The following is a 25,277-nucleotide window of genomic DNA, read 5'->3' as shown; positions in this document are numbered from 1 at the left end:
AAGATAGATAAAATATTTTACATACAATGCCTAATAATTATTACTACTTCTTGTCTTAAACATTCAAAAATTGCCATTTTAGGAAAGGTCTTTCTTTCATGTATATATTCTTAAACTGTGTCAATTTGTAAGACAAGTCACTGGGTTCTGAGGTACAGAACTGCAAGTATTAATAACATTGTAGATCTAGATTTTAAAATTAAAGCAGTGATTAAGTCCATTTCCCACTGCTCCATGAGTGAATAAACAGGATTTGTAAGTAACCATTTTTACTTTGCAAATTTAGTTTCTACTTTTTTTACCTTTCTGGGAGAAACACACACACACACACACACACACACACACACACACACACTTTCTTTGCTTTAAAAGAAATTTCTTTTCCAGAAATGATTCGTTTCCAAGGTCCATGAGAAAGAAAGAGATAACAACTCCCCTAAGTACAATTAAATAAGCATTTACCCTCAAATGTTAAGAGATATGATGCAATATGCAATAAGCTTTAAGGCCGACTGAACTCACATCAGATTTTAGGAGCCATTAGGAGCCAAATGTAGGGAAAGGAATGGGGAAAAGATTACATAGTCATATCCAGAAACTGATCAACACAGTAAATGAATACCAACAAGGAAGAAAAACAATATATTGCCAATATCCAAAAAAAAAAAAAAATTACAAACCAGAATATAAGGCAGTCATCCATTTTCTCAATGAGAATACAAAACATTTAAGGGGATAACTTAAAACTTTTAGAAACCAAGTTGAAATATTTGGAAATAATTTTATCCATAAACCACTTTTCAACCACCCATGATGTCATTATCTCCACCGTCTCCAGGGACTTTTGGCCTTGAAAATCCCAAGTTTTCCAGAGTACATGGTCTTCACTTCTATATTGTTTGAAATAAGCACTTTTGGATTATGCATGATGTTGACACCCGAAACCTTTCAACAAGCCATGGATACGTATTCACTATTCATGATCTCGACAACTCACTGTGGTCATTTAAAAAGTGATCTTTGGGGCGCCTGGGCAGTTCAGTAGATTGAGTGTCTGACTCTTGGTTTTGGCTGAGATCTTGATCTTGGGGTCATGAGACTGAGCCCTGTGTCAGGCTCTGCACTGGGCGTGGAGCCTGCTTGGGATTCTCTCTCCCTCTCTTCCTCTGCCCCTCCCCCGACTCGTTCTGCATTGGGCTCCCTGGATAGAGCCTGCTTCTCCTTCTGCCTATGTCTCTGCCTCTCTCTACATATGCCTCCCATGAATAAATAAAACCTTTCAAAAAAATTAAAAGTGATCCTTAAAATGTATTTTTATAGCATGCAACACTTGCCACTGTGTGATCACATAACTTAAGGAAAATAATCTCTGTGTTGAATATATTTGTTCCTTTCTTTACCAGCTCTAACCTGTGACTAGAAGAATATAAAAACAAATATTAACTGAAGTCACTGAGGAAAATGTGCCTTTCCCCAAAAGTAATAGTACTCAAATTAAGTAATTGAGAAAATTACCTCAACTTGGAACATTTAGGAAGAACTCAAAATTAAAAGACTCCCTACTTTGAGAAATAATTTTAGAGAAAAATTTATATACAGTACTAAAACATCAAACTAGTAAGATTAACTACTCTAATTAAGGTCAAAGACTCAGGGGAGATATATTTGACACAAATGTCATCTAAGGAGGTTCCAGATCTTTTAAAATATCTTCAACTGTATGGCTGATGGCATTGGTCTAAATTTCTAATAATCCGTAAAAATAAATTGTTCACATCTTAGGTCATTCCTGTCAACTATATTCACAAACAGATAAGGCACTATGCACCTGGCACGGAATATAATACCTCTTTAGTGGTATCCTTCCCTGTCGTCTTTCCAAAATATTTACCAATGATGACTTCTGAAGTAAAGAAAATATGAAGACTAAAAAAAATTTTTTTTGAGGACTAAAATCTTAAGCAGTGTTTTAAGGATGTGAAATTATATAAAGTTTAAAATAGTAAAGAAAAGATAGAGCAAACATATTTAAAATTAAGTGTATTGCTAAGAAATATTAAGATATGAACAGAAAGCAGTGCCTGGGTGGCTCGGTCAGTTTAAGTCCTGCCTTCAGCTCAGGTCACAATCCCAGGGTCCTGGGATGGAGCCTCTTGTTGGACTCCCTGCTCAGCAGGGAGTCTGCCTCTTCCTCTCTATCTGCTTTTCCTCTTTCTCACTCTCTTTCAAATAAATAAATAAAATAATTTAAAAGGTTTTTTTTAAAAAAGATATGAACAGAAAGCTCACACTAATGTAATTGTATTGGCAGCAATATGAAAAAATTACCTGTTGTACGTATCTGTCAGTAGTTTTCCACATGTAGTAATATTCAATGATGCTAGTCAATGATTTCCAGGGGAGCTGAAAAAACATTCAACATGATAATGGAAAACAAGCTACTGTAAGAAACTGCTTTCTTTTTTTAAAAAAATCACTTTTTAAAAATAATGAGGCAAATATCCACACGGAAGATTCATTCTAGGAGAAGTGTTTGAGAAAATTAAAATTCTTAGCAAAGGGTACCCCAAACAAGTTCGATTAAGTCAGAGACTCTAGTACAACACATTCCGTTTCTCACCTCCTGTTTTATTAAGGATTATAAATGGTAATATTTCGTGACCTATTCAGGAAAGTTATTCTTGGGCTGCAGGTGGGATTGAAGTACAATTTTTAGAAGTGATATTTGAATAGATTTAGCCTAAGTTGCTTTAAACTTCCAAAGATGCCAGCTACACCTGGTTGTCATTTAGTCTCCAGCAAAGCAGTTCTTATCTTTTAAAAAACTGCTTTATTTTGACCTATTTTGTTGTAAATAAAATAAAAACCTCTGAAAGACAACATAGCTGAGTGTGACTTGTATTTGAGAAATAGGAAGCTTACCTTTACTATTTTCCATAATGACTCAAAACTGGCCAAATGAGCTCCTACTAATGAGACCCACAACCAAAACGATATTCAATACATCCCTCTGTAAAGGGAAATCTGTCAGTCATCCAAGATGTAAATCAGAAATAGATCAAACCTTCAAACAAATGACTATCGACAGCCACAATCTTTAGCTATTGCGGTAAAACGGCAGATTTTACTGATAGGTGACTCAGCGCTCTCCCTGACTCCTAGCTGGCTTGCCCTAATGTACCATGGGGATTAGAGTGTCAAAACAGTACTTCCCACACCCCACTGCTGCTAGGGGTCTGCTTGATATCGATGTGTACAATATCCACACCATTCTTATCACCTTCATAATTCACTCACCTGTTTGCTCTGAAGAGAAAACAGATGGAGTTTTGAGAAAGAAAATTATTTTAAGCTTAACAGGGTGGCAATTCCAACAGCAGTTACAAATGCGGCCTCCTTAAAGGACCAAGTCACACAGCCACTGGCAGCTGCATTACAGCTAAAGCAAGTACCGTTTTCCACAACCTAACAAGCAATCTAATGGAGTTCAAAGTGTCTGAGGATGGTAAGCAGCCCACCACAAAACCTCATGGTGATGTCTGAGGATAGTCATGGGCATAGTCCGCCAGGGTTCAGAGAATAGTCACAGGCATAGTCCCCCAGAGCTCAAGCAAGCTAAGACCTCTTTATCTCCTAAATATTCTTCTTCTGAGAAACATCCCCTGGCCTGCAATTACCTGGAAGGCTGAGAAAAAGAAACCAAGTGCCTATGTAACTTGAGCTTCATCATCAGACAGATTTTATCTAAGCCATAAAGTCCTAATCAGCTGTGCTCATCACCACTGCTCTCTCATCAAGAACAGCTCTTGAAAGCACAAGTAACATATCCCAGTGTGTCTACTCCTGTTGCAGGATCATTTCTCCCTCAACCCTCACGGCTTCATAAGCATTCCCTAGGATATGTCAAGTGAGAAGGAAAAAATCTGAATGCGGCAGATGGCTTTGCATGATATACTGGCACTGACCAGGGTGCTACTGCTGCAGCATTTCAGTCCCAGGTAGGAGTGGCTCTGAAGCACAGTGAAGAAGGGACAACCTTTGGGAGGGCAGGACATTAGTCATCATCTGGTCAGAGGTACTAATCCATACCCACTCATAGAGAGTGGTTATTAACTGTCATGATGATTGGGGACTTGAAAGGAATCAGATCAGAAGGTTGGTAACATCGAGGCTTAGGAAAGAGGTTTATGGGAAGGATACCTCTGGATGGGCCCAAGTGTGAGGATATCTGTGTCTCCATGCTTATCAAAGGCTCCCTCTGGAGAGGAAGTTCTCATTAGTACCAGCAGGACAAGATGATCTCCTCTAGAGCTCTCTCAGTCAGCCTCCTTCCTAGCCAAAACAATGACTGCTCAAAGGACACATAAACAAACACAGAGGCAAGCAGACAGAGATTACACATGGGTACTATTACATGGATGTCCTCTCACCAAATCTGATCTGATTACTCCAGGTGTCCAATCTGCAAGGAACAGAGTATACTGGGCTTCAAACATGGCACCATTCCTGGTAACATGTCAGTTACATTAGACTCTCAGCATCCTGGAATGAATAGACATCTTGTTCTTGTTGAATAGACAATTATTCTAAATATGACTTGCCTTTTTTGCCTATAATGCATTAGCTAGCAATACCAACCACAGATTTATGAATGACTTATTCTCACAGAACACTGCTTCTAACCCAGGGCTCAGAACCCTCAGAAATAAAGGTATGGGTCACCCTACCAGATTAAGAACACAGGCCATCTAAGGAACTAAGAGGAGAATAGTAGAGGAATTAGATTTTGAATGCCAACAAAAGCCTCAGGATAAGTATCAGAAACAGAAAGAAGATGAAAGAAGCTATCTTTATTTCTTTCCTTGCTTGGTATAATGATTTTCCTTCAGCAGCCCAATTCCCTTTCTATTTTTATATAAGGTCTGTTGATGGTAGTTTTACCTTTACAATTGAATGCATAAGTAACAAGCTATAAAGACAAGTTGTGACTAAAACCAGAGAAGGATGCTGTGAAATTAAATTTGAAGAAAAAGTACCACATTTTCTAAAAATTCAGGGATAATTACAATTGTTTAAAAAGTTGATATATGGAAAGGAAGCATGTACAGAAGGCAAGGATGATGTTGAGTGATGGCAGATATTATCCACCCACTTCCAGCTTACCTTCCTTAAAGATCTAAACATTTTCCCCAGATACCCTCAACCAAGGATGCAGACATATGGGCCATGTTTAGGCAAGCTGACAAAATGACATCCAGATAGAGAACTGAGCAACATAAGAATGAGGCTGCATGCAGGGAGAATGAACTGTTTGGCAAGAAAGACGGCTGAGGGGCGCCTGACTCAGGCAGCTGAGTGTATGACTCTTGATTTTGGCTCAGGTCATGATCTCAGGGTCCTGGAATTAAGCCCTGCATAGGGTTCTACACTCAGTGGGGAGTCTGCTTAAGGATTCACTCTCTCCATCTCCTTCTGCCCCTCCCCGTGCTCCCTTGCATGTACTCTGTCTCTTAAAATAAATAAATCTTAAAAAAATATATATCATGAGATATCATGTTGAGATATCATGTTCTTCTGGGGCATCTGTGTTGACCTTTCTGCCATCCATACTTAACATCATGGTTTCCAAGAGGTAGAGAGCATGGATGTTTCTACTGTTCCTGGAAGTCCAAAGCTGGTTCTCTGGTCTTCCCCGGGATTCTGTAAAAACCCAATATGCTATATTCCTTTTTGCTTAAATTAGATACAGGGAATCTTGTACTTAGCAACTAAGAACCCTAATATAATACATTTATTCTTTATTCTAAACTAGGTGAGGTTGAGTTTCTCCTATCCATAATCAAAAGCACTCTAGCTCATACAAAGGTAGAAAGTAAAGTGTTCAAAGAATAGGCCCTAGGTATGCGGCATTTGCCTTTTTAAGAATTTTATTTAAGTAATCTCCATACCCAAGGTGGGGCTTGAATTCATGACCCTGAGATCAAGAGCTGCATGCTCTTCTGACTGAGCCAGCCAGGCACACCAATGTGTGGCCTTTATTGACAGTCAAGTTGGAGCAGAAATTAAGTTTCTGCTAGAATGTTGCCATTGCAGAGTTAGATACTATTCTTGGCTTTAAAAGTCCAGCTGTGAAGCATTTAAACTTGGATCTCTGGCCCACCTGGAGGTTCTGTTAGCCTGTACCACACCCTGTAATAAATCTCTTTCCTTAAACTAGCTCACTCAAATAGACTGTCATCTCCAATTACAGCTTTCCAACTTCCTTCAAGTTCACTCACCTATAGTGGAAGGCTAGAATGGAAGTACTGTATTTCTGAGACTCCCTTGTGATTTATTCTTCCAAACAGATGTAGAAGACCTAAATTCGGAAGTGAATTAAGCAGGATAGAATGGTGCACAGGTATCTGTTTAGCTGCAGCAGAGCAAAGAGGCATAAAATTGTCCCAGAGCCATCAGCTCCACTAGGGGCTTCCTAATTCCAAAATCATCGTTAAAGTAGTATAATCCTGGAACAGAGGTTGTTAACCTACCAGCTTCCCACTTCCTGGACAGGGCAGAGGTAGAAGCTCCCCTGCTGGACCATTTCAGTAGAAGGTTCTGATGTCCATCCTGGAGCCTATTTCTCCAACCCTATCAATTGACTCTATATTATATAATATATAAAACTATAAAAATAATTATCCAAAATCAAATCCCATTCTGTTTAAAATAGCTTTTGTAATTTTGTTATCTGCAACTGAAGTTTAAATGATAAAACAGCCAGGAAATATCCTCTGCTGAAAGAAGTTTCTATGGCAAGAGACCTGAATGCATGAAGGAACACAGACTTTACTGTTCTGTACTTTTATCAGGTTCATTTGTATATTTCAGGTCCTGTTTCTTCTTAGAATATAAAATCTACAAGAGAATGTCATTCTCACCCTAAAAATGAGGAGAGAAAAAAAAATCCAGATAATCTAAAAACCACACCAATTCTTGAGCCTATCATGGAGCTAAATTTACAAGACAATCAACTGAACTGAATTCCAAAGTCACTCTGAGTAAACCCTAGACTCATGAAACTCATGAACTATTTTCACTTTGGCAAAGCACTAAATAAAATAAAATAAAATAAAATTAAATTAAATTAAAATAAAATAAAACAAAACAAATAAAAACAAAGTAAGAAGAAAACAGCCAAAAATTTACCAAATTATTAAAGGTCAACAGTGAGCTAGGGCAACTGTTTAACATCTATGGGAGCTCTAAGTACTAGGGGAATCCATCCACATTTGCTACGGATCTCCATCAGGTGTTCATCAGAACACTTGTAATCTCTCTTTCTAATAAATAAATAAAAACTTTTTAAAAAAGGGTCAAATCAGGGCAGCCCCAGTGGCTCAGCGGTTTGGCGCTGCCTTCAGCCCAGGGTGGAATCCTGGAGACCTGGGATCGAGTCCCATGTTGGGCTCCCTGCATAGAGCCTGCTTCTCCCTCTGCCCCTCTCTCTCTCATGAATGAATAAATAAAATCTTTTTTTTTTAAAAGGGTCAATTCATTACGAGAAGGTAACAATCCTCAATGTATGTATCCAGTAACAGAGATTCAGCATAATTAAAGCAAAAACCTACTATAACTGAAAAGAAAAACAGGAAAATTCACGGTCATAGCTAGAGGCTTTCAATACTGCTCACTCAAGAACAGAACAGGTAGACAGAAAATCAGTAAGGCTCCAGAAGACTTAAGTACCACCATTAATAAATCTGACCTAAGTAGCATGTATAGGACATTCCACTAAATAGCAAAATATCTCTTTTTTTCAAGAACACATGGAATATTCATAATAATGAACCATATACTGAGATCAAAAATCAATCACATGTAAAAAATGTAAAACTTGATTTTTTTTTACAAAGTATGTTTTCTGATCACAACAGAATTACACTAGACTTCAGTAACAAAAATATATGGAAAAATCACAAATATGTGGAACTTACCTCTAAGTAATCCATGAGTCAAAAAAGAAAATCAGAAGGAAAAATGAAAAATACTCTGAAGCAATGAAAATGAAAACACAACTTATCAAAATGTAGAGAGGGGCCCTAGAGGACAGGGCTTGCTGAGTCTGAGACAGGAATACTGAAGAAGCCCTCCCACATTCCAGGCCCTGAGTTAAGCACAGGTAAGAATCTGAAGTCTGTGGATGTTCAGATAACCTCCTATTCACCCCTTCATTCAGGGAGGGACCTGCCCCTCAAAAGAGTATCAGGTGGCCAGACGGACAGCACATAACACTGAAGACAAACAGCAGAGACACACAGTGTTTCATTAGTCATAGATACAGCCCACAGGAAGACAACACCATGTAGGGCCACAGTGAGTCACTAGGGGCTGGGGAAGTAAGGTTCTGTGTAGCAAGAAGGTGAGGTATATCCTGGTTTGGAAAAGGTTCCTATGGGAGAATGGGCCTGGCTTGTCTGAGTAATTCTGCAGGCTGGCAAGGAAGTGAAACCCATAGGGTTGAAGGAGGAGCAGAGGGAGGTGCTAGAAGAACTGGGCAGGTGGGGAATCTTTCCTGCTGGGTGAGGGGCAAATCTGGAAAGAGCAGTGGAATTCAGTTAAGTTCTGGGGCCCAGTGACGCTCAAAATGTCAAGGCAGTACATGAAATTTTAGGCCTTCCAGTACAGTGGTACCCTGAAGGTAAACAGGACAACAACCAAATCCAAAACTGGCCCAGCTACAGATTAAATTAATATATTAAAGGATCTGGTTAAAAAGGTAAGACAGCACACATGAATAGATGGGAAATTTAAACAGAGATGAAAGGTATGAAAAATAAAATATAAATGTCAAGCAAAACATGCTATCATATTTGAAGAATTCCTTTAACAAGTTTCTCAGTATACTGGACATAGAATTAGTGTACTGGAAGATAGATCAATATAAATTATACAAACTAACATACAAACAGATTACAGCTCTTGGAAACTCAGTAGAATGATTAAAAAAAAAAAAACACACCCAGGTGCACTGTAGTAATAAAACTGCTAAAAACACAAAAGAAAAGAGAAAATTAAAAAAAAAGAGAGAGAGAGAGAAAAGAGAAAATCTTGAGCACACAAAAAAGAAACATTTACATACAAAAGTACTTCTCATCAGAAACTATGTAAGCCAGAGAGACATCTTTAAAGTATTGAAAAAGAAAAAGAAGAAAATGAGTTCCATATAGAGTAACATTTTTGTTAAAGAGGACAGAAGATTTTGAGAAAAGGCAAAAATCACTGTCAGCAAAACATATACTACCAATAAATGATTACATTACAAAGAAAGGTTCAACCTTAAGCTTCAACCTTAAAAAGACAGTAGGAAAAGACAAAGCACTTAAGCCTAAAGCAAGCTGAAGAAAGGAAATGACACACATAAAAGCAGAAATTGATGAAACAAACAAAAATCAATCAAACAAAAAACTGGCTCTTTGCAAAGATCAAGAAAACTGACAAACTCCTAGTTGAACTGATAGGAAAGAGAGAGAAGTAAATTCCCAGTATCAGGAATGAGACAGGGAGCATCACTAAAGCTCCATCCCCAAGACCTTCAAAGGGTAGTAGGAGATTATTATCTATTTTATGACAACAAACTAGACAACTCAGGAGAAAATGAACAGGGAGAATGTGGTTGGCAAGCCAGAGGAGTAGGAGATACCTGTCTTTGTATCTGACAGCTATCGACAAATAAAAATAGCCCTGGGAGGATGGATATAGTAAAATAAGAAGCTATGGCAACACAGTGGAGCAAAGAACGAAAAACACTCAGAAAGGATCACTGCAGAGGTAGGCTTAGTTGAGACACCTGGAAATGGCTAAGAACAAAGAAGAAGGGTAAAAGCTATCAGTATAGGCCACATAGTGGGTGTCACTGTGGTCCCAGTGGCCTACTCTGCAGAGGAGCCGGGCAGCCATTGCCACTGAGGACCTCAATAGCCATCAGGACAGTTGCATATTCCCGCCATGTTCACAGCCTGAGAAAACTGACAGCTTCTGCTACTGAAGTAACCAACCGCCGTTGCTGATACTGACCTCCTAGAGAGGGAAATGCTGCTGCTCCCCTCCCAGATGACAATGCTGTGTCCCTACCCCAGGAACAGAGCTCCCAGCTCCAACTTCTAACCCTGTGAACAACCAGGACCCCAGAACCCTGGCTGCTCCGCATGCACCCGCACTGTAGACCTTGATTCCATGTCTGTTCCACGTGTGTTCATATCTCTGGCACTGACACGGCAGGCTAGCCAGCACCTAGACCCTAGACCGCTGTCATTCTGCAAACCTACATGCTTCACTCCTAGCTCTGTAGTGGTCCAAGCATGCTCACACCTTGTGCTCACTGCCATGGCAAGGGTACTCCAAAGCTGGATCCAATGCTGACAGGGATCCCTTTGGCAATGATATATCCCACGGGAGAGAAAGAGATCAAGAGGTCCCCAGCAGCCTTTGCCACCAAAGACCCCAACAGCCTTCACTGCCACTGCAGATACCCGGAGCACTGGCTGTTGAAGACTCCTGCAATTTAACTGACACTGACCCCAGCTGATGGAGCCAAATATACGGTATGCTTATGGGCCTTCCCAAGAGCTGGAACCATCAGACTTGCCCTTTCAACACCCTTGCACCCACTGCAGGTGAAGGTCTCTGCCCACTAAAACCAGTGGGTAAATTCTGATAGAGGTGACTAGTAAATCAAATGCACAAACATCAACACAAGGCTGTAAGAAATACAAAAAATTAAGGAAACATGACATTACCAAAGAAACAATTTTCCAATAGCTGACCCCAAAGAAATGGAAATCTATGATTTCCTGATAATGATTTTAAAATAATGGTTATAAGGAAGCTCAGTGAGCTACAAGAAAATATAGACAGAACTGAAATCAGGAGATAGACTCCAAAAGAAGGAAAATAATATACAAAATAAGAAGCTCAAAAGAGAAAGAAGTCACACACATACGAAAATCCCCAAAACCTGAACAAAAATTCTAAAGCTGAAGAATACAATGAATTAAATGAAAAATGCCACACAGAACACCAAAAACACATGATCAAGCAGAAAAAGAATCTGTGAACTCAAAGACAGGTCATTAGAAATTATCTGGTTAAAGTGGAAAAAAAAGGAAAAAGTAAGTGAAAGAGTGTATCCAGTTAGCAGAAGGAAAGAAGCAACAAAGGTCAGAGGAGAAATAAATGGAAGTATAAACTAGAAAAACAACAGAAAAGACCAATGAAAATAAGAGTTACTTTTCTGGAAAGATAAACAAAATTGACAAAAAAAAAAAAAAAAAAAGAAGTCTGAAATGCACTCAGAAATGAAAATAAGAGAAAACAATACAACTGATAGTGCAGGACTACAAAGGATCACTAGAGACTACTGTGAACAATCACACACCAACAAACTGGATAAGCTAGAAAGGATGACTGTTATAGAAAGCTATCCATGGACTTCTCAAATAGAACTTTCCCCATTTCAAAGAGATTATAAGCTTAATTAAAGAGAGCAATTCCACAACTACAAAGACAAGAGGAAGCACATAATAGTAGGTAAGATTATCTAGTACTGAAAATGCAAGTAAGATACCACATATCATTAAGAGGAGTCAAAGACCGAAAACTCCTAAAGCAAATTTTCCTACTCTGCTTGGTACAGGTTGTTTCCATATTAAAGGTCCACATCAAGTTCAGGCTCAATTAGTCATCCTACTAATATAAAAATATAAAAGGTCTAAAGGAGAGTAACAAACTCAAAAAGCAGAGCTCAGAAATAGTGCAAATGGTGAGAAAAACTATCCATATCTTAAAGTTGAACTCAGAATCTCCTAACCCTGGGTCTTATAATTACTTCCCCAAAGAAAAGTCAGTTTTCTCCCTCTCTAAGACTAGCCTTCATTCCACAGGGAGCAGATAAAAATTACTAAGTCACAGGCTTGCTAAATGGTTTACCAAATTCCTGATAAAGACAAAACACTCCTATCCCAACATTTTATTTGCAATTTTCTACTTACGAAGTCTTGACGTATGTCATTGAAGTCTTTGCCATATTTTTCCAGGGCCTCTTCAAATAAACTAGCTTCAGAGGCTGACCACTCTTCCATTTCATCTCTGCATAAAACAGGTCCTCCAACTGGTACCAAGACACTAATCGCACTGCTCAAATCATAGCTGTGCCTATACAATGTATCCATAGCATGAAACTAAAGAAAACAAAATGGAGAGAAAAGATTAGCCAAAATGCAAATTTCCTAGGTTATTTAAAAACAGAAATACTAAAATGTGTGATGCACTTAAAATTAACACTAATACACTCAACTGTTTTTTTAAGTAACAAAATTAAGAAAAATTTAAACATCAGATTACTTACAGTATCACTCATTGCTTTAAGAAAATGCTGATTTGTACCTTCTAAGACGTTTATTTTTAAAAATGCAAAAAATAAAAAATAAAAATAAAAAAAAATAAAATGCAATCATTTGTCATAGTAACCTAACCATGAAGATCCAGAGCCTCTAGGTGTTAAACTGGGAAGCCAGTAAGTTTCATCATCCTCTTGGTTAACGAGTACCAAAATCACTTCAGCTACTGTACAGGGCTGGCACAGCCTTTCTTGACATGGGGAAAACAGAGTATGTACCAGAGAGAGAAAAAAAATATTCTCAGGTTGGATTAAAAGAATGATGTCCTAAGAATGAGAGATACAGAAAACAGTGGAATTGAAAATGATAGTGACACCAAACAAAACTACACATTCATGTTAAGCAAAACAAAATTAAAGTACATATCCAGGTGAAAACAGTAACGTGGTTAGGATTTTGTAAGACCAAGAACAGATAACCAGGCTTGCTTGGATTGGTTAGGCTGGGGTAGGTTTCCTACAAATTTCAAGAGACAGTGATATGAAGAGTAATTTGAAAGGAAGAAAGACAGATTTCTTGGCTTTTTACAAAAAAAGGCCAGATTTCCTGGCTTTTTGCAAAAGTACCTTGGGTCTAGCTTACTTAAAAAACATGCTTCAGGGGATTCCTGGGTGTCTCAGTGGTTTGGCGCCTGCCTTTGGCCCATAGTGTGATCCTGGAGACCCGGGATTGAGTCGTGCATCAGGCTCCCTGCATGGAGCCTGCTTCTCTCGCTGTCTGTATCTCTGCCTCTCTCTCTCTGTGTCTCTCATGAATAAATAAAAAATCTTAAAAAAAAAAATGCTTCTTCTCAACAGAAGCAGTGAATAAACCTAGGTCTCAAAATTTTAAGCTTTGAAAAACCTCAAATGGTTTTTCTACCAGAGAGAAAGAGATTCACTTGTAGCATATATGCACATTTGTATGTGTAGCAGGAAAAGAGCAAAACAGGATGATCTGCTCTGCTGTGTCTGGATAAGGTGTGGCCCAGATTTGATGGGCAAGGTGATCAAATTCTTATCAAGGGAGAACTAGTTCTTTTTTTTTTAACTTTTGTTTATTTATGATAGTTACAGAGAGAGAGAGAGAGAGAGAGAGAGAGAGAGAGAGAGAGGCAGAGATACAGGCAGAGGGAGAAGCAGGCTCCATGCACCGGGAGCCTGATGTGGGACTCGATCCCGGGTCTCCAGGATCGCGCCCTGAGCCAAAGGCAGGCGTTAAACCACTGCGCCACCCAGGGATCCCGGGAGAACTAGTTCTATTTAAACTTTCTAACACATGAAAGCAAGTCTTGCACCTTGTACACAAAGCATCTTCTGAAATTTTCACTAAATGGAGATAGCATCACATCAATTTGACAACACCTTTCTTAAAATTTAGCTTATAAGTGAGTTCCCTATCCATATAAGAATATAAAATTAGGGCAGCCTGGGTGGCTCAGTGGTTTAGCGCCGACTTCAGCCCAGGGCATGATCCTGGAGACCCAGGATCGAGTCCCACGTCAGACTCCCTGCATGGAGCCTGCTTCTCTCCCTTTGCCTGTGTCTCTGCCTCTCTCTCTGTGTCTCTCATGAATAAATAAATAAAACTTAAAATATATATATAAAATTAGCTCCAATATCAACTAACATCTACTAAAAAGAAAGAATTATTGGCTACAGCATGCATTAAAAAGATATTTACACTGTGATACATTAAGACATTGAAAAAGGGTCTAGAATAGGAATTTGTTGATCGAACTAAAGATGGGATTTAAGATCTACAAACATGTTTAAGGTATGTTAACTTACTGCTTTAATAAGGATTAACATCTCTCTTAAATAAATCACTGGATTCCACAAAACAAAGGCAAGTAGGAATTTCATTTTCTATTCCCCAGGTATAACCAATCACACTGACCATGTAGAGTGTCTTTTGCTATATGTGTCACCATTATGGAATAATAACTTCAGTTTTCAAAAGAATTTCTTCTCACCCTTCTGCCACAAGGGTTACAAAAATGTTAGAATTGATCTTTATTCTTTGCCTGTGTTCTGCAAACTTCAGAATCAATTGAACTCCACTTTTTCTAGCTAACCTCACTTGACAGATTCAGCAGTTCAACAGATTCAGTTAAACACGTTTACATCGTCCCTGAAATTATTATTTGTAGATAACTGATCTATGAAAGTGAAAACAAAATCCAATAGCATTTAGGGATCCTTTCAATTAATAATGTATTACCATAAACAATTATTTTTGAAACAAAATTTACAATGGATAACAAAACTGAAAAAGATACAGTGATATTAAAAATCAATAATTATATAAATGAACTGTGCTGCTGAGATTCCTCAGGAGGTAGAAGTAATTTTTATAATTAGCAGGTACTCTGAAACCAAAAGTCACACAATTAAGTGAGTTTTTCTCAGCTGATATTATACCAGCCCCTCAAAGCATGAAAGGATATTCAGTCTTTTGTTCATGTGATATGAATGAAAATACTTTTCTTAGAGGTACTCTTAAAAATGATAGGCTATTATTTAATAAGGTTTCAAAGAACCAAAGCAATATCATAGCCTTTATAAGTGATTAGGACCATAATCTGAAGTGATTAGATTGTTTCAAAGGTTCTGTTCTTTACAGAGTGTTACTGAACACTGAAGTATTTGCTTTCAGAAGACTAACTCCTGCACTGTCACAAATCAAATGGAAAGAATGGGTTCAACTTGTAGCTGACTGGAGACTATGAAACCCCCAAAGCCCACTTTAAAACACAGCCCAGAGGAGAGTATCATCATGATCAGTATGTGCAGAAAATAAACATCTCATCAGACATATGCACTATGGAATCCCTAGGGAATAATTTTATTGAAATTGATGACCAACTTCACAAAGGAAATCAGGATCACATGATGTGCTAGAAGTCCATATTAACCCCATTTTTTTGACACACATAGGTGGCTCCTTATTTTTTTTTCCAGAATTTATTTATTTATTCATGAGAGGCAGAGAGAGAGAGGGAGAGAGAGAGAGGCAGGCAGAGAGGGAGGCAGAGAGGGAGGCAGAGAGGAAGCAGGCTCCATGCAAGGAGCCCGACATGGGACTCGATCCCAGGTCTCCAGGATCACGCCCTGGACTGAAGGTGGTGCTAAACCGCTGAGCCACCCGGGCTGCCCAGGTGGCTCCTTCTGAATTACTTTTATATAGTCTGATCTTACCCTAAAGAGCTCTAAGTAAAACACAGACAAGGCAACAAGTGAAGACTCTCAGAAACAGACTAAGACACAGGAGTTTGATGTATGACTTATGTTTTATCAGTAAGATAATAAAAATTCCAAGAGCTAGATATGTAAAAGAATACACTGGCTGATTTCATTTTTTTTTTTAAAGATTTATTTGAGAGAGAGAGAGAGCACACATGAGCAGGGGGAGGGGCAGAGGGATGGAGAGAAGCAGAGGATCTCAAGCAGACTCTGCACTGAGGGTGGAGTCCTACACAGGACTTGATTCCAGGACCCTGAGTCAAAATTAAGAGTTGGTCGCAGAACCGACTGAGCCCCCCGGGTGACACTGGCTGATTCCATTTAGATGAACTTGGAGAAAAGTAACAATCAATGGGAAGAGAAGTCAGAATAATGATTGCCTCAGAAGCAGGGGATTGTGGTGTGGGGTGGGGGGATCACTGACTGAGGAGGGGCATGAGGTAATCTTTTGGGATTCTGGTAGTGTTCTTTATCTAGATTTGGATGGTGATTATAAGAATGTGTGTGTGTGTCTATATATATATATATAAGTTTAAAAGCTCTGTACCTAAGTATACTTAATACACTTTACTGTATGTATATCTCGATTTAAAGATGAAGAATTTAAAGACTAAATGCCAAAGAACTGAATATCTTTCGTCTTAAATACTTTGCAAAGATACCATGTTTTCAATAGAGATACAGATACACAAGACAAGATCCATTCAAATCTAAATTTAAAAAAAATCATAAGAACTAAGCACAAGCTGTTCTCTCTGCCAAATAGTGGTGAAGGTGTTGTCACATTTCATCTCATTCATAACAGATGGAGATGACAAACAGAAATATTTTAGGATAAAGACTGACAATGAAATTTTGGCAGTGAAATTCTCATCTTTTGTTCATTAAGTAGAATCACACTATGGTAGACTGGATTATTATTCAGCAAATATTCACTCCCTCCCCTGGACCTCCATAGGAGAGTATACTTCCACTCCACTGATGTTGTGTCTGTCCACGTGACTTGACTGGCAAGTAAGATATTCAAAATATGTGACATAATAGAGCCTTGACATGTGTTTGCATGTCTGGACTTGCCCTCTTGAGCTTTTGTCAGCAGAGGATGAGATATACATGAAGTAGATCTGGACTCTTCCTGCAGTTGGGCACCTAAATTGGCCTGGTCTAGTTCAGCAGAATCCTAGACAATCTGCACAGAGTAGGAAATTAATGCTTATTATAAGCCACTGAAACACTGGGCAGTGTAATAAATCTGTGTTTTCCCTTTTGAGAATAAAGAACTTATTCACTCCGTGCTAGATGTGCTGTGGGAAGATAGCCCTTCAAAACGTCCCATGGAAGGCAGCCCAGGTGGCTCAGCAGTTTAGCGCCACCTTTGGCCTAGGGCGTGATCCTGGAGTCCCAGAATCGAGTCCCACCTTGTGCTCTCTGCGTGGAGCCTGCTTCTTTCTCTGCCTGTGTCTCTACCTCTCTCTCTCTCTCTCTCTCTCTCTCTCTCTCTCCCTCCCTCCCTCTCTCTCTCTCTGTGTCTTTCATGAATAAATAAATAAAATCTTTTAAAAAAAAAACAACAAAACGTCCCATGGAGTTGACTGAGGCCTTCATTCATACAGCATCATAGCCCATCTTCTTCCTCTGTTCAAACTTGCCTCTTTCCCTTCTCTTCTACTCCTAATAAATTTCCTACATACAGATCTCCATCTTAGAATCTGTAGCTACATGCTACAGCCTGTAACATGTAGCATTATTTTGGCCACAGCTAACTGACACACGTATATATTCAATCCTAACTATTGATTTGCTCAGTTACCATTTTATAATAACTTCATAAGTATACCTCCAGCACAAACTATAGCATTAAGAACACCAAGTCTATTTAAAAATTAATAAGCATATGGTTTTTTCAAGGAGGTGAATATAAATTCTTATGAGTAAACTGTAAACCATTATCAAAGCAAAACACTTTATATATAAAAGAGAAGTATGCCATCCATTCTCCATTTTTGCTTCAGTGCATAGTACTCAAATCAAAATCCCTCATTCATCATAAAATTTGTTAAGACTTAGTCGTCATTCACTCAAATCAATCTATAAGACACCCGGAGTCATGTCCTTATTGTAAGTCATACCTTTTGAGTAGTATCACAAGAAAGCTACATGGGTGGCAAGGCCACAGTAACCCTATGCCCTAAATGTCATTTGCATGAGCAGAACTAGGAATTCTTCCCCATCCCCCGGGGTAATTCTAGACACCAACCAGACAAATATTTATCAACTGTGTGAGGACAGGCAACCAATGTAGGCAACGGGAGGCTAAAATAATTCAGGAAGAAGAGTGACAGGTAAGCTTCCATACTGACTTGAGCTTTTACCTTGAAGGCATTTTCTAGATTGCTGCAAGACAGAAGAGATAAAAACAAAGTTTCCTTTTTACTAGGCTGAGGTAAAAGTAGGTAAGACCTGAGGAGTAAAATCCTATGGAGGTTTATATTCCAGGCCCTAAAGGAAATCCCAATATATTAAAAGAATTGGTATCATACATGCTCTTGGACCACAACCCCCAAGGCAATTAGATAAATTTATGAACTTTATTTCCTTGGAAATTAACTCACAATTGAAAGCAAAATTATAAAGTAAATTAAGAAATACTTAGAACCAAGTGATAATAAAAATATTATATAATCAAAGTATACAGGTACATTTACACTCTTAAATACTGATGATGGAAAAGTAGACAAAATTGATGGGCTCTAGTCAGTCTTAAAAAGCTGGAATGGGAATATCAGAGTAAATCCAAAGAAACGTAGAAGGAAGAAAATAATAAACAGTGAAAAAAACTAAATAGAAAACATTTAATTTAAAAAATCAACTAAACTCTTATTTTTTTTTAGATAATAAAAAAGAAAAATCAGGCAAAACTATCAAGGAAAAAAAGGGAAATGACACACATAAGCATTATCAGGAGATTTACCAAATTATTCTGATGAAAGAATAAAATGAAAACTTACATTGATAAATTTGAAAATTTAGGAAATTTCAAAAATTTCCTGAATTAACTGATCAAAATGAACTTAAGTAGAATAAAAACTTATTCTAATTATTTTTTTTAATTTTTATTTATTTATGATAGTCACACAGAGAGAGAGAGAGAGGCAGAGACACAGGCAGAGGGAGAAGCAGGCTCCATGCACTGGGGGCCCGATGTGGGATTCGATCCTGGGTCTCCAGGATCGCGCCCTGGGCCAAAGGCAGGCGCTAAACCACTGCGCCACCCAGGGATCCCTTATTCTAATTATTAATCAAATTATAGCCACAAGCCAAACTAAGAGACATTCTACGTAATAAATGGCTTGTACTTTCAAAATGTCATGGTTATGAAAGACAAAGAATGAACTGTTCAGGACTGAAGGAAATTAAAGCAATACGACAACTAAATGCAATAAATGATTCTCAAGTGAATCTCTGACCAGAAATTTTTTTCTTTTGTTATAAAGAACATAACTGGAACAACTAGAAAGTCTCACTAAAGCATTTAGATTAGATAACAGTACTATAATACCACTCATTTATTGCCTTAATGATATATTTAGAAGGAAGAATAATTTCATGTTTCATATTTTTTTTTACTGCAGTGATAGTCTTATTAGTTTTATTTCTAATTTACAGCCTTGGAAACATGAATAATACTCAAGTTTTAGGAAACTGAGTTTAAAAAAAATTAGGAATTCTCAGTTAATTTTATATTCATTTTGAAGACTATTTCTGATATAAACTAATACCCAAAAGGTTAATCTAAACATTTAGGTATTCTACGGGCACCTGCGTGGCTCAGTTAAGCAACTGACTCTTGGTTTTAGCTCAGGTTGTGATCTCAGGAGTATGAGATTGAGCCCCACATTGGGCTCCGTGCTTAGCTTGGAGTCTGCTCGGACTCTCTCCCTTTCCCTTTGGCCCACCCTTAGGCTCTCTCTCTCTCTAAAATAAATAACTCTTTTAAAAAAAAAATGAAGATTTATATATTCTGCTTAGTACAGGTTCCTTTAAATGTTGTAAGGACTGTGATTTGCACCATCTTCAAACTCCCAGTGCCCTCAAGGCCCTATATGAAATAAGTGATTTCAACAGAACTCACAAATGAAGAGAATAAAATAAATGATTAATGGCTAGCATTTTTAATAGAGTTAATACCTGAAGAATAAAATTACTGTTGGTTAAGTCAACTTTCTCTTTTTAGGAAAATAAGTTAATCACTTTTTCCTGTTTTTCTAATGGGAAAAATTTTACTGTAAAAATTATAGCTTGTTTTAAGGGAAAGATTTTTAAATCATATAATCTCCTTGTAATATTATATTAAAATGGAGTGCTTGGGTGGCTCAGTGCTTAAGCATCTGACTTCAGCTCAGGTCATAACCTCAGGATCCTGGGATGGGGATCCCTGCTCAGCGAGTAGTCTGCTTCTCCCTCTCCTTCTCCTCCTTCCACCCTATCCTCATGGTCTCTCATTCTCAAAAAAAGAAACCCCCCCAAAAAACAAAAAAAAACCCACACCCAATTACATTAAAATGTATGACTGATCATAATCTAATGACTATATTCAAACTTGATAATCTACAATGACAGTAAATATGGCATGACAAAAGCCCTTTTAGACTATCAATAACACTATAAAATCAGAAGAAAGTGAGATTCAACAAAATTGGAAGGAAAATATATCATTGTTATCATCATCTCAACAAACAACTAGTATTACTAAGCCCTCACTGTGCCAAATAGGATTTTAAATGATTTACAAGTATTACCACGTTTAATTCTCAAATTGATGCCATATGGTAACTCAGAGCTAGACTTTTCCAGAGGCTGGAAAGAGGGTGCCAGAGATCTTGTTCAGGACACTGAGACATGGTATACTCTCTCTCCCAGTGAGGACACAACCTCAAGAGCCAGAAGAGCCCACTATTTGTGAATATTACCTTAAACAAAGGCGCATTAACTGTCCAGTGTAATTTTCTCTGGAATGTTGATGGAAGCGCAGAAAGACTTGTACCATAGCAACAAATCACTTATCTTCTACTCAATCCAGGCCGCCAATTTCATAGAGAGTTCTATGCCTCTCAGAGAATCCAGGTGCCCAGGAGAAACTACCCTGAGGCATGCTCTGGGGAGCCACTGTAGTTCCATCAAGTTCTAGATGCTTGGACATACACACCTGCAATTTATGGACATGTGTCTGTATACCCTCTTCTTGTCAAGAGGTAACCCCCTAAAGCAGCACAGATATGTTTTATATTACTATTATTCCCATTGCAGATGCTGCAACTCAGGCACGGGGATGTTAAATAACCTGCATATAGTTAAATAAATCATGAGCTATAGATCCAGGGGAAAACCCATAGAATTATAGAAGTATCCATTTGTACCCCCATGTTCATAGCAGTATTATTCACAATAGCCAAAAGGTAGAAGCAACCGAAGTTTCTACTGACACTAGAATGAATAAACACGATGTGGAATACATGTATGATAAAGTATTATGCAGCCTCAAAAAAGGAAGGAAATGGTGACACACATTACAATACAGATAAACCTGAAGACATTATGCTAAGTGAAATAAACGACATACAGAAGGGCAAATATTGTATGGTTGCACTTATAAATGAAGTACCTAGAGAATAGTCAAAATCACAGCAACAGAAAGTAGAATGGTGGTTGCTAAGGGCTGGGGGACAGGGAGTTATTATTTAATGAGTACATAGTTTCAGTTGGGGAAGATGAAAACATTCTGGGGATGGATGTTGGTTGATTGCACAACGTGAATGCTTCATGCCAGAACACAGTACACTTAAACATTGTTAAAATGACAATTCTATATTGTGCCTACTTTACCACAGTATCTTGTTTTGTTTTTTTGTTTTTTATTTGACAGAGAGAGAGAGAGAGAGAGAGCAAGCGCACAAGCCAGGGGAGCAGCAGAGGCAGAGGAAAAAGCAGGCTCCCTTCCCACTGAGCAGGGAGCCCAATGTGGGGCTTGATCCCAGGACTCTGGGATCATGACCTGAGCCAAAGGTAGATGCTTAACCGGCTGAGCTACCCAGGCACCCCATTACCACAATTTTTGAACAAGTATATCCAATGTCTAAAACATTCTATAATTCCTGGTCTTTAGACTGTGTATGTTCAGCTCCAGTGACACAATGAAATGAAAATTCAAATATAATCACTTAGTGATGAGATGTATTCAATAAAGATTTATTAAAATCTAAGTAACATTTTAACAGAAAAACCTACTCCAGTGACCGATTTCAATAAGAACCTATTGTCTTATGTGTCAGAAATAGAAACTAATTTAGTCACTCTCAGATATTTACTGAACACTTAGAATATATACCAAGAACTATGCTCAGTACTGGGAATTCAGTAGCATGGAAAATGAGGATACAATCACTATATTAATGAACACTACAAGCCAGTATGTAAGGAATTGGAAGAAGAGAGCTAGAGATACACATTAATAAGATAATCACAAAAATAAATGTCTCATTATAAATAAGAGGAAGGAGGAATGTGGTTGGTTCTCTACATGAGCACGTCACAAAGTTAACTGCCTTAGATGGATGAATTAAGCAAGATTTGAAGAAAGATGAAGTGTTATGGTGGGGCTGTAAGAGCATCCAGGCCAAGGGAAATGAAGTTGTAGAGGTCCTGTGGCAGGAGGCAAACCTCAGAACCAAAGGAAGGCCACAGCCTGGCTGGGTCCCAGAGGACACAGGGAAAGTGTCAGGGCCAGGGACTGGACAGAGTGGCCAGGCAAAACTCCTCAGTTTTTTTGACTGTTTTAAGGATCTGGGTTTTTCCCCTGAAAGCAATTAAAAGCCACTAAAAGGATGTAAGGTAGGAGACAGCAAAGTCAGAACTGCATTTTAAAAAGATTAGATAGAAGAATTAGAGATGTTCCAGGATTTAGTCTCCTCCCTACAAAATCAACACAGTCTGACCTTTCTCAGAACCAGACTCAGCATCACAAAGTCTGTCTCTAGTACTGATTCTGTCACTAATTAAATATGAATCTTTATATAAGTTTTGACTATCATCTCTAATATTGTCTATCCTTTAAGACTTCTAAGGCCCTGGAAAACTCAAAAAAACTCTCTTTCTCAGATCCTATCCTCCAACTTGCTTTAGTCCTCAGGGTCTAAGGAAAAGAGAAATCTAGTGCCTATATAACTACCTGTTCTCTGAGACTGAGGCTCCCTACCAATGCACGTGGCATTCCGTCCCTCCACATATAGGGTGCAGAGCACAAACAGGAAGTACAACAAGGTAGGCCTCCCACCAACTCCCACTCACTGACCACTTCGGGGTTTACTTTGTTCTAAGGAATTCTGTTTCCACAAGGGAGGTCAACATAGAGTAAATGGATTTTCTTCCTTTGCATATTGTACAAAGTACACTTTACATTTTAATGAAACAAGGATGAAATCTATAAAGCCTCCATGACTTCAATTTTTTAACAATTATAAATCTTATCATGTATCTTAAGACTAGCAGTGTTTGAAATTCAGTCTACTATGATTTTCATAGATCTCAAAACAAGGACGTCAGACCTAGTGATCTGCAGGCAGCTTAATTATCTGCTCCCAAAACACTACAGGTGATTCGCCAAGTAGCATACAGAGTCTAGGATAAACAGATGCTTTGGATTATGAATGCTGAAAGCCAACTGTAGTCCTTACAGGAAAAGCCACAAAGAAAATCATCTAGACCAGGCCAACTGAGTTATAGCAGTTCTATAACCCTTCTCTGCAGTGAGAGGTCTTCAGATACAAATCTGGGTACATGATGGAGACAGGTACACCTGATCTATACAGACCTGAAAACATTGAAAGAAAAAATAAGAACCTGACTCTCCAATTCAACAGAATGATGAATCTGATTTGACTGAATGGCACAAAACAACTTGCCAGCTTTTCATATGATCCTTTCGGAAAACAATCTGTAAAACTCATATTATCAACATATAACTAATCAATATTTAGCCACTCCACTCACTTCTATAGTAACACCCCAGGTTCTTATATGTCAACATCAAAGTAGAAGGCATGATACTACAGGGCAAACAGGATTCAAGGTGTAAGTCATTGCATCTGAAGTAACAAAGGACATAGAAAATCTTCCTGATTTTGTGACTTCTGAAAGATGTCAATTTTATGACATTGAAAATAATCTCAACACAAGAACAATATATAGAAAGGTCCAAGTACAGGGGATCCCTGCGTGGCTCAGCGGTTTGGCGCCTGCCTTTGTTTGGCTCAGGGCATGATCCTGGAGTCCTGGGATCGGGTCCAGCACTGGGACTCCCTGCATGGAGCCTGCTTCTCCCTCTGCCTGTGTCTCTGCCTCACTCTTTCTCTACGTCTCTCATGAATAAGTAAATAAAATCTTAAAAAAAAAAAAAGAAAGAAAGCTGAATCTTAGAGTAGTCTGAGCATGAAACCAAAGCATTTCAATGTTGCAGACAAAAGAACAGATCTTCTGTGCTGCCTAATCCAAGACAGACAACAACAAAGATTTTTAAAACCAAGTCATTTTAACCAGAGTAAGAGAGAAGAGGCAATCTGGGAAAGAATTCTTTAGTTGGAGTCAAGAACAGATCAAATCCTGTCTCTGAAACCAACCTTACAAACAACAAAATGCAATTTTCTGAGCCTCTGAGTACACTTCTGCTTCAAAAAGTAACAATTAGAGTAGTAAATGATTTAAGATAATAGAGAATACAAAAGTGGCTTCCCAATTGCTAAATACCAAAGGAAACAAAACATGAGAAATGAAAACACTGGAGGGTGTGAAAACCCTGCCTAGAATGAGTATACAAGCAAGTACTGCAAGATACACACAAAATGATGTTTTAACTAATTCAGGTACATAGATTGTGTTCTCTTTAAAATGACTTTTTAATAAACGGCCTTTACTGATAGAAACAAATACTGAACCCGAAAAACTCTGCCTTCTTCCAAAAGAAACTCTCCCGCTGTCCCACCAGTCACCACCAGTGGGAAGCAGAGAGTTGCTATAGCGGGAACCAAAAACCTACACACCTGCTCTTTATCTGTTCACACCTATCTCCAAGAAAATCAGTCCCAACTGTCACAGAGCTCTGTACCATATCTTGAACAGGCTTGCCCCTCTCACTCCTCAGACAGGGTAAAGGGAATCTGCTGTACTACAAGAGGGAAAGCATCCCCAGTTATAATCTGGGAAGCAGTATCTCAGAGTTAAACCACAAGAGACTGGCTATATAAGTAACAAGTTTATCTATAGGCACGATCACACAATATTTAAAACAAAACAAAACAAAAAACCCTTTCCAGATTTTTATAATGATATGAAAAGGTGTTCATTTTATACTGTTAAGGAAAACACGGTGGGGTAGGCAAAGTAGTAAACTCCAATTTAAATGACTTCCACTATGTCCTAACAAGAAAGTTCATGTGGCATTTATCAGCTCCCCCCTCCTCTTTTTTTCTTTAAATAATGTAGTGCTTGTGCAGGGACAGACAGATCAACAAGACAGAAGAGAATAGGTCACATCCAGAGGCAGACCTGAGCATATCTAAAACTC

The 25,277-nt window shown here is 38.4% G+C and overlaps 1 protein-coding gene across 5 annotated transcripts in view; it reads right to left on the bottom strand.

Moving 5' to 3' along the window:
• Positions 1-25,277, bottom strand: part of MTA3 (metastasis associated 1 family member 3) — a 218,029-nt gene that overhangs the window by 42,194 nt on the left and 150,558 nt on the right. For all 5 annotated transcript variants that reach the window (XR_008664722.1, XM_055327315.1, XM_055327316.1 and 2 more), the window contains exons 9-10: positions 12,030-12,218; positions 2,329-2,403 (exon numbers count right to left, since the gene is read on the bottom strand). Coding sequence is in view for 4 of the 5 variants with exons in the window: in XM_055327315.1 (XP_055183290.1) it covers positions 2,329-2,403; positions 12,030-12,218 (264 nt within the window). In the remaining variant the exon portion in view is untranslated. The remainder of the gene's footprint in view (positions 1-2,328; positions 2,404-12,029; positions 12,219-25,277) is intronic.

This window comes from Nyctereutes procyonoides, unplaced genomic scaffold (genome assembly GCF_905146905.1).
Source record: "Nyctereutes procyonoides isolate TBG_1078 unplaced genomic scaffold, NYPRO_anot_genome, whole genome shotgun sequence".
Taxonomy (NCBI): Eukaryota; Metazoa; Chordata; class Mammalia; order Carnivora; family Canidae; genus Nyctereutes; species Nyctereutes procyonoides.
Note: the sequence above shows the minus strand (reverse complement) of the source record. Positions and strands in the feature narration are given on the sequence as shown.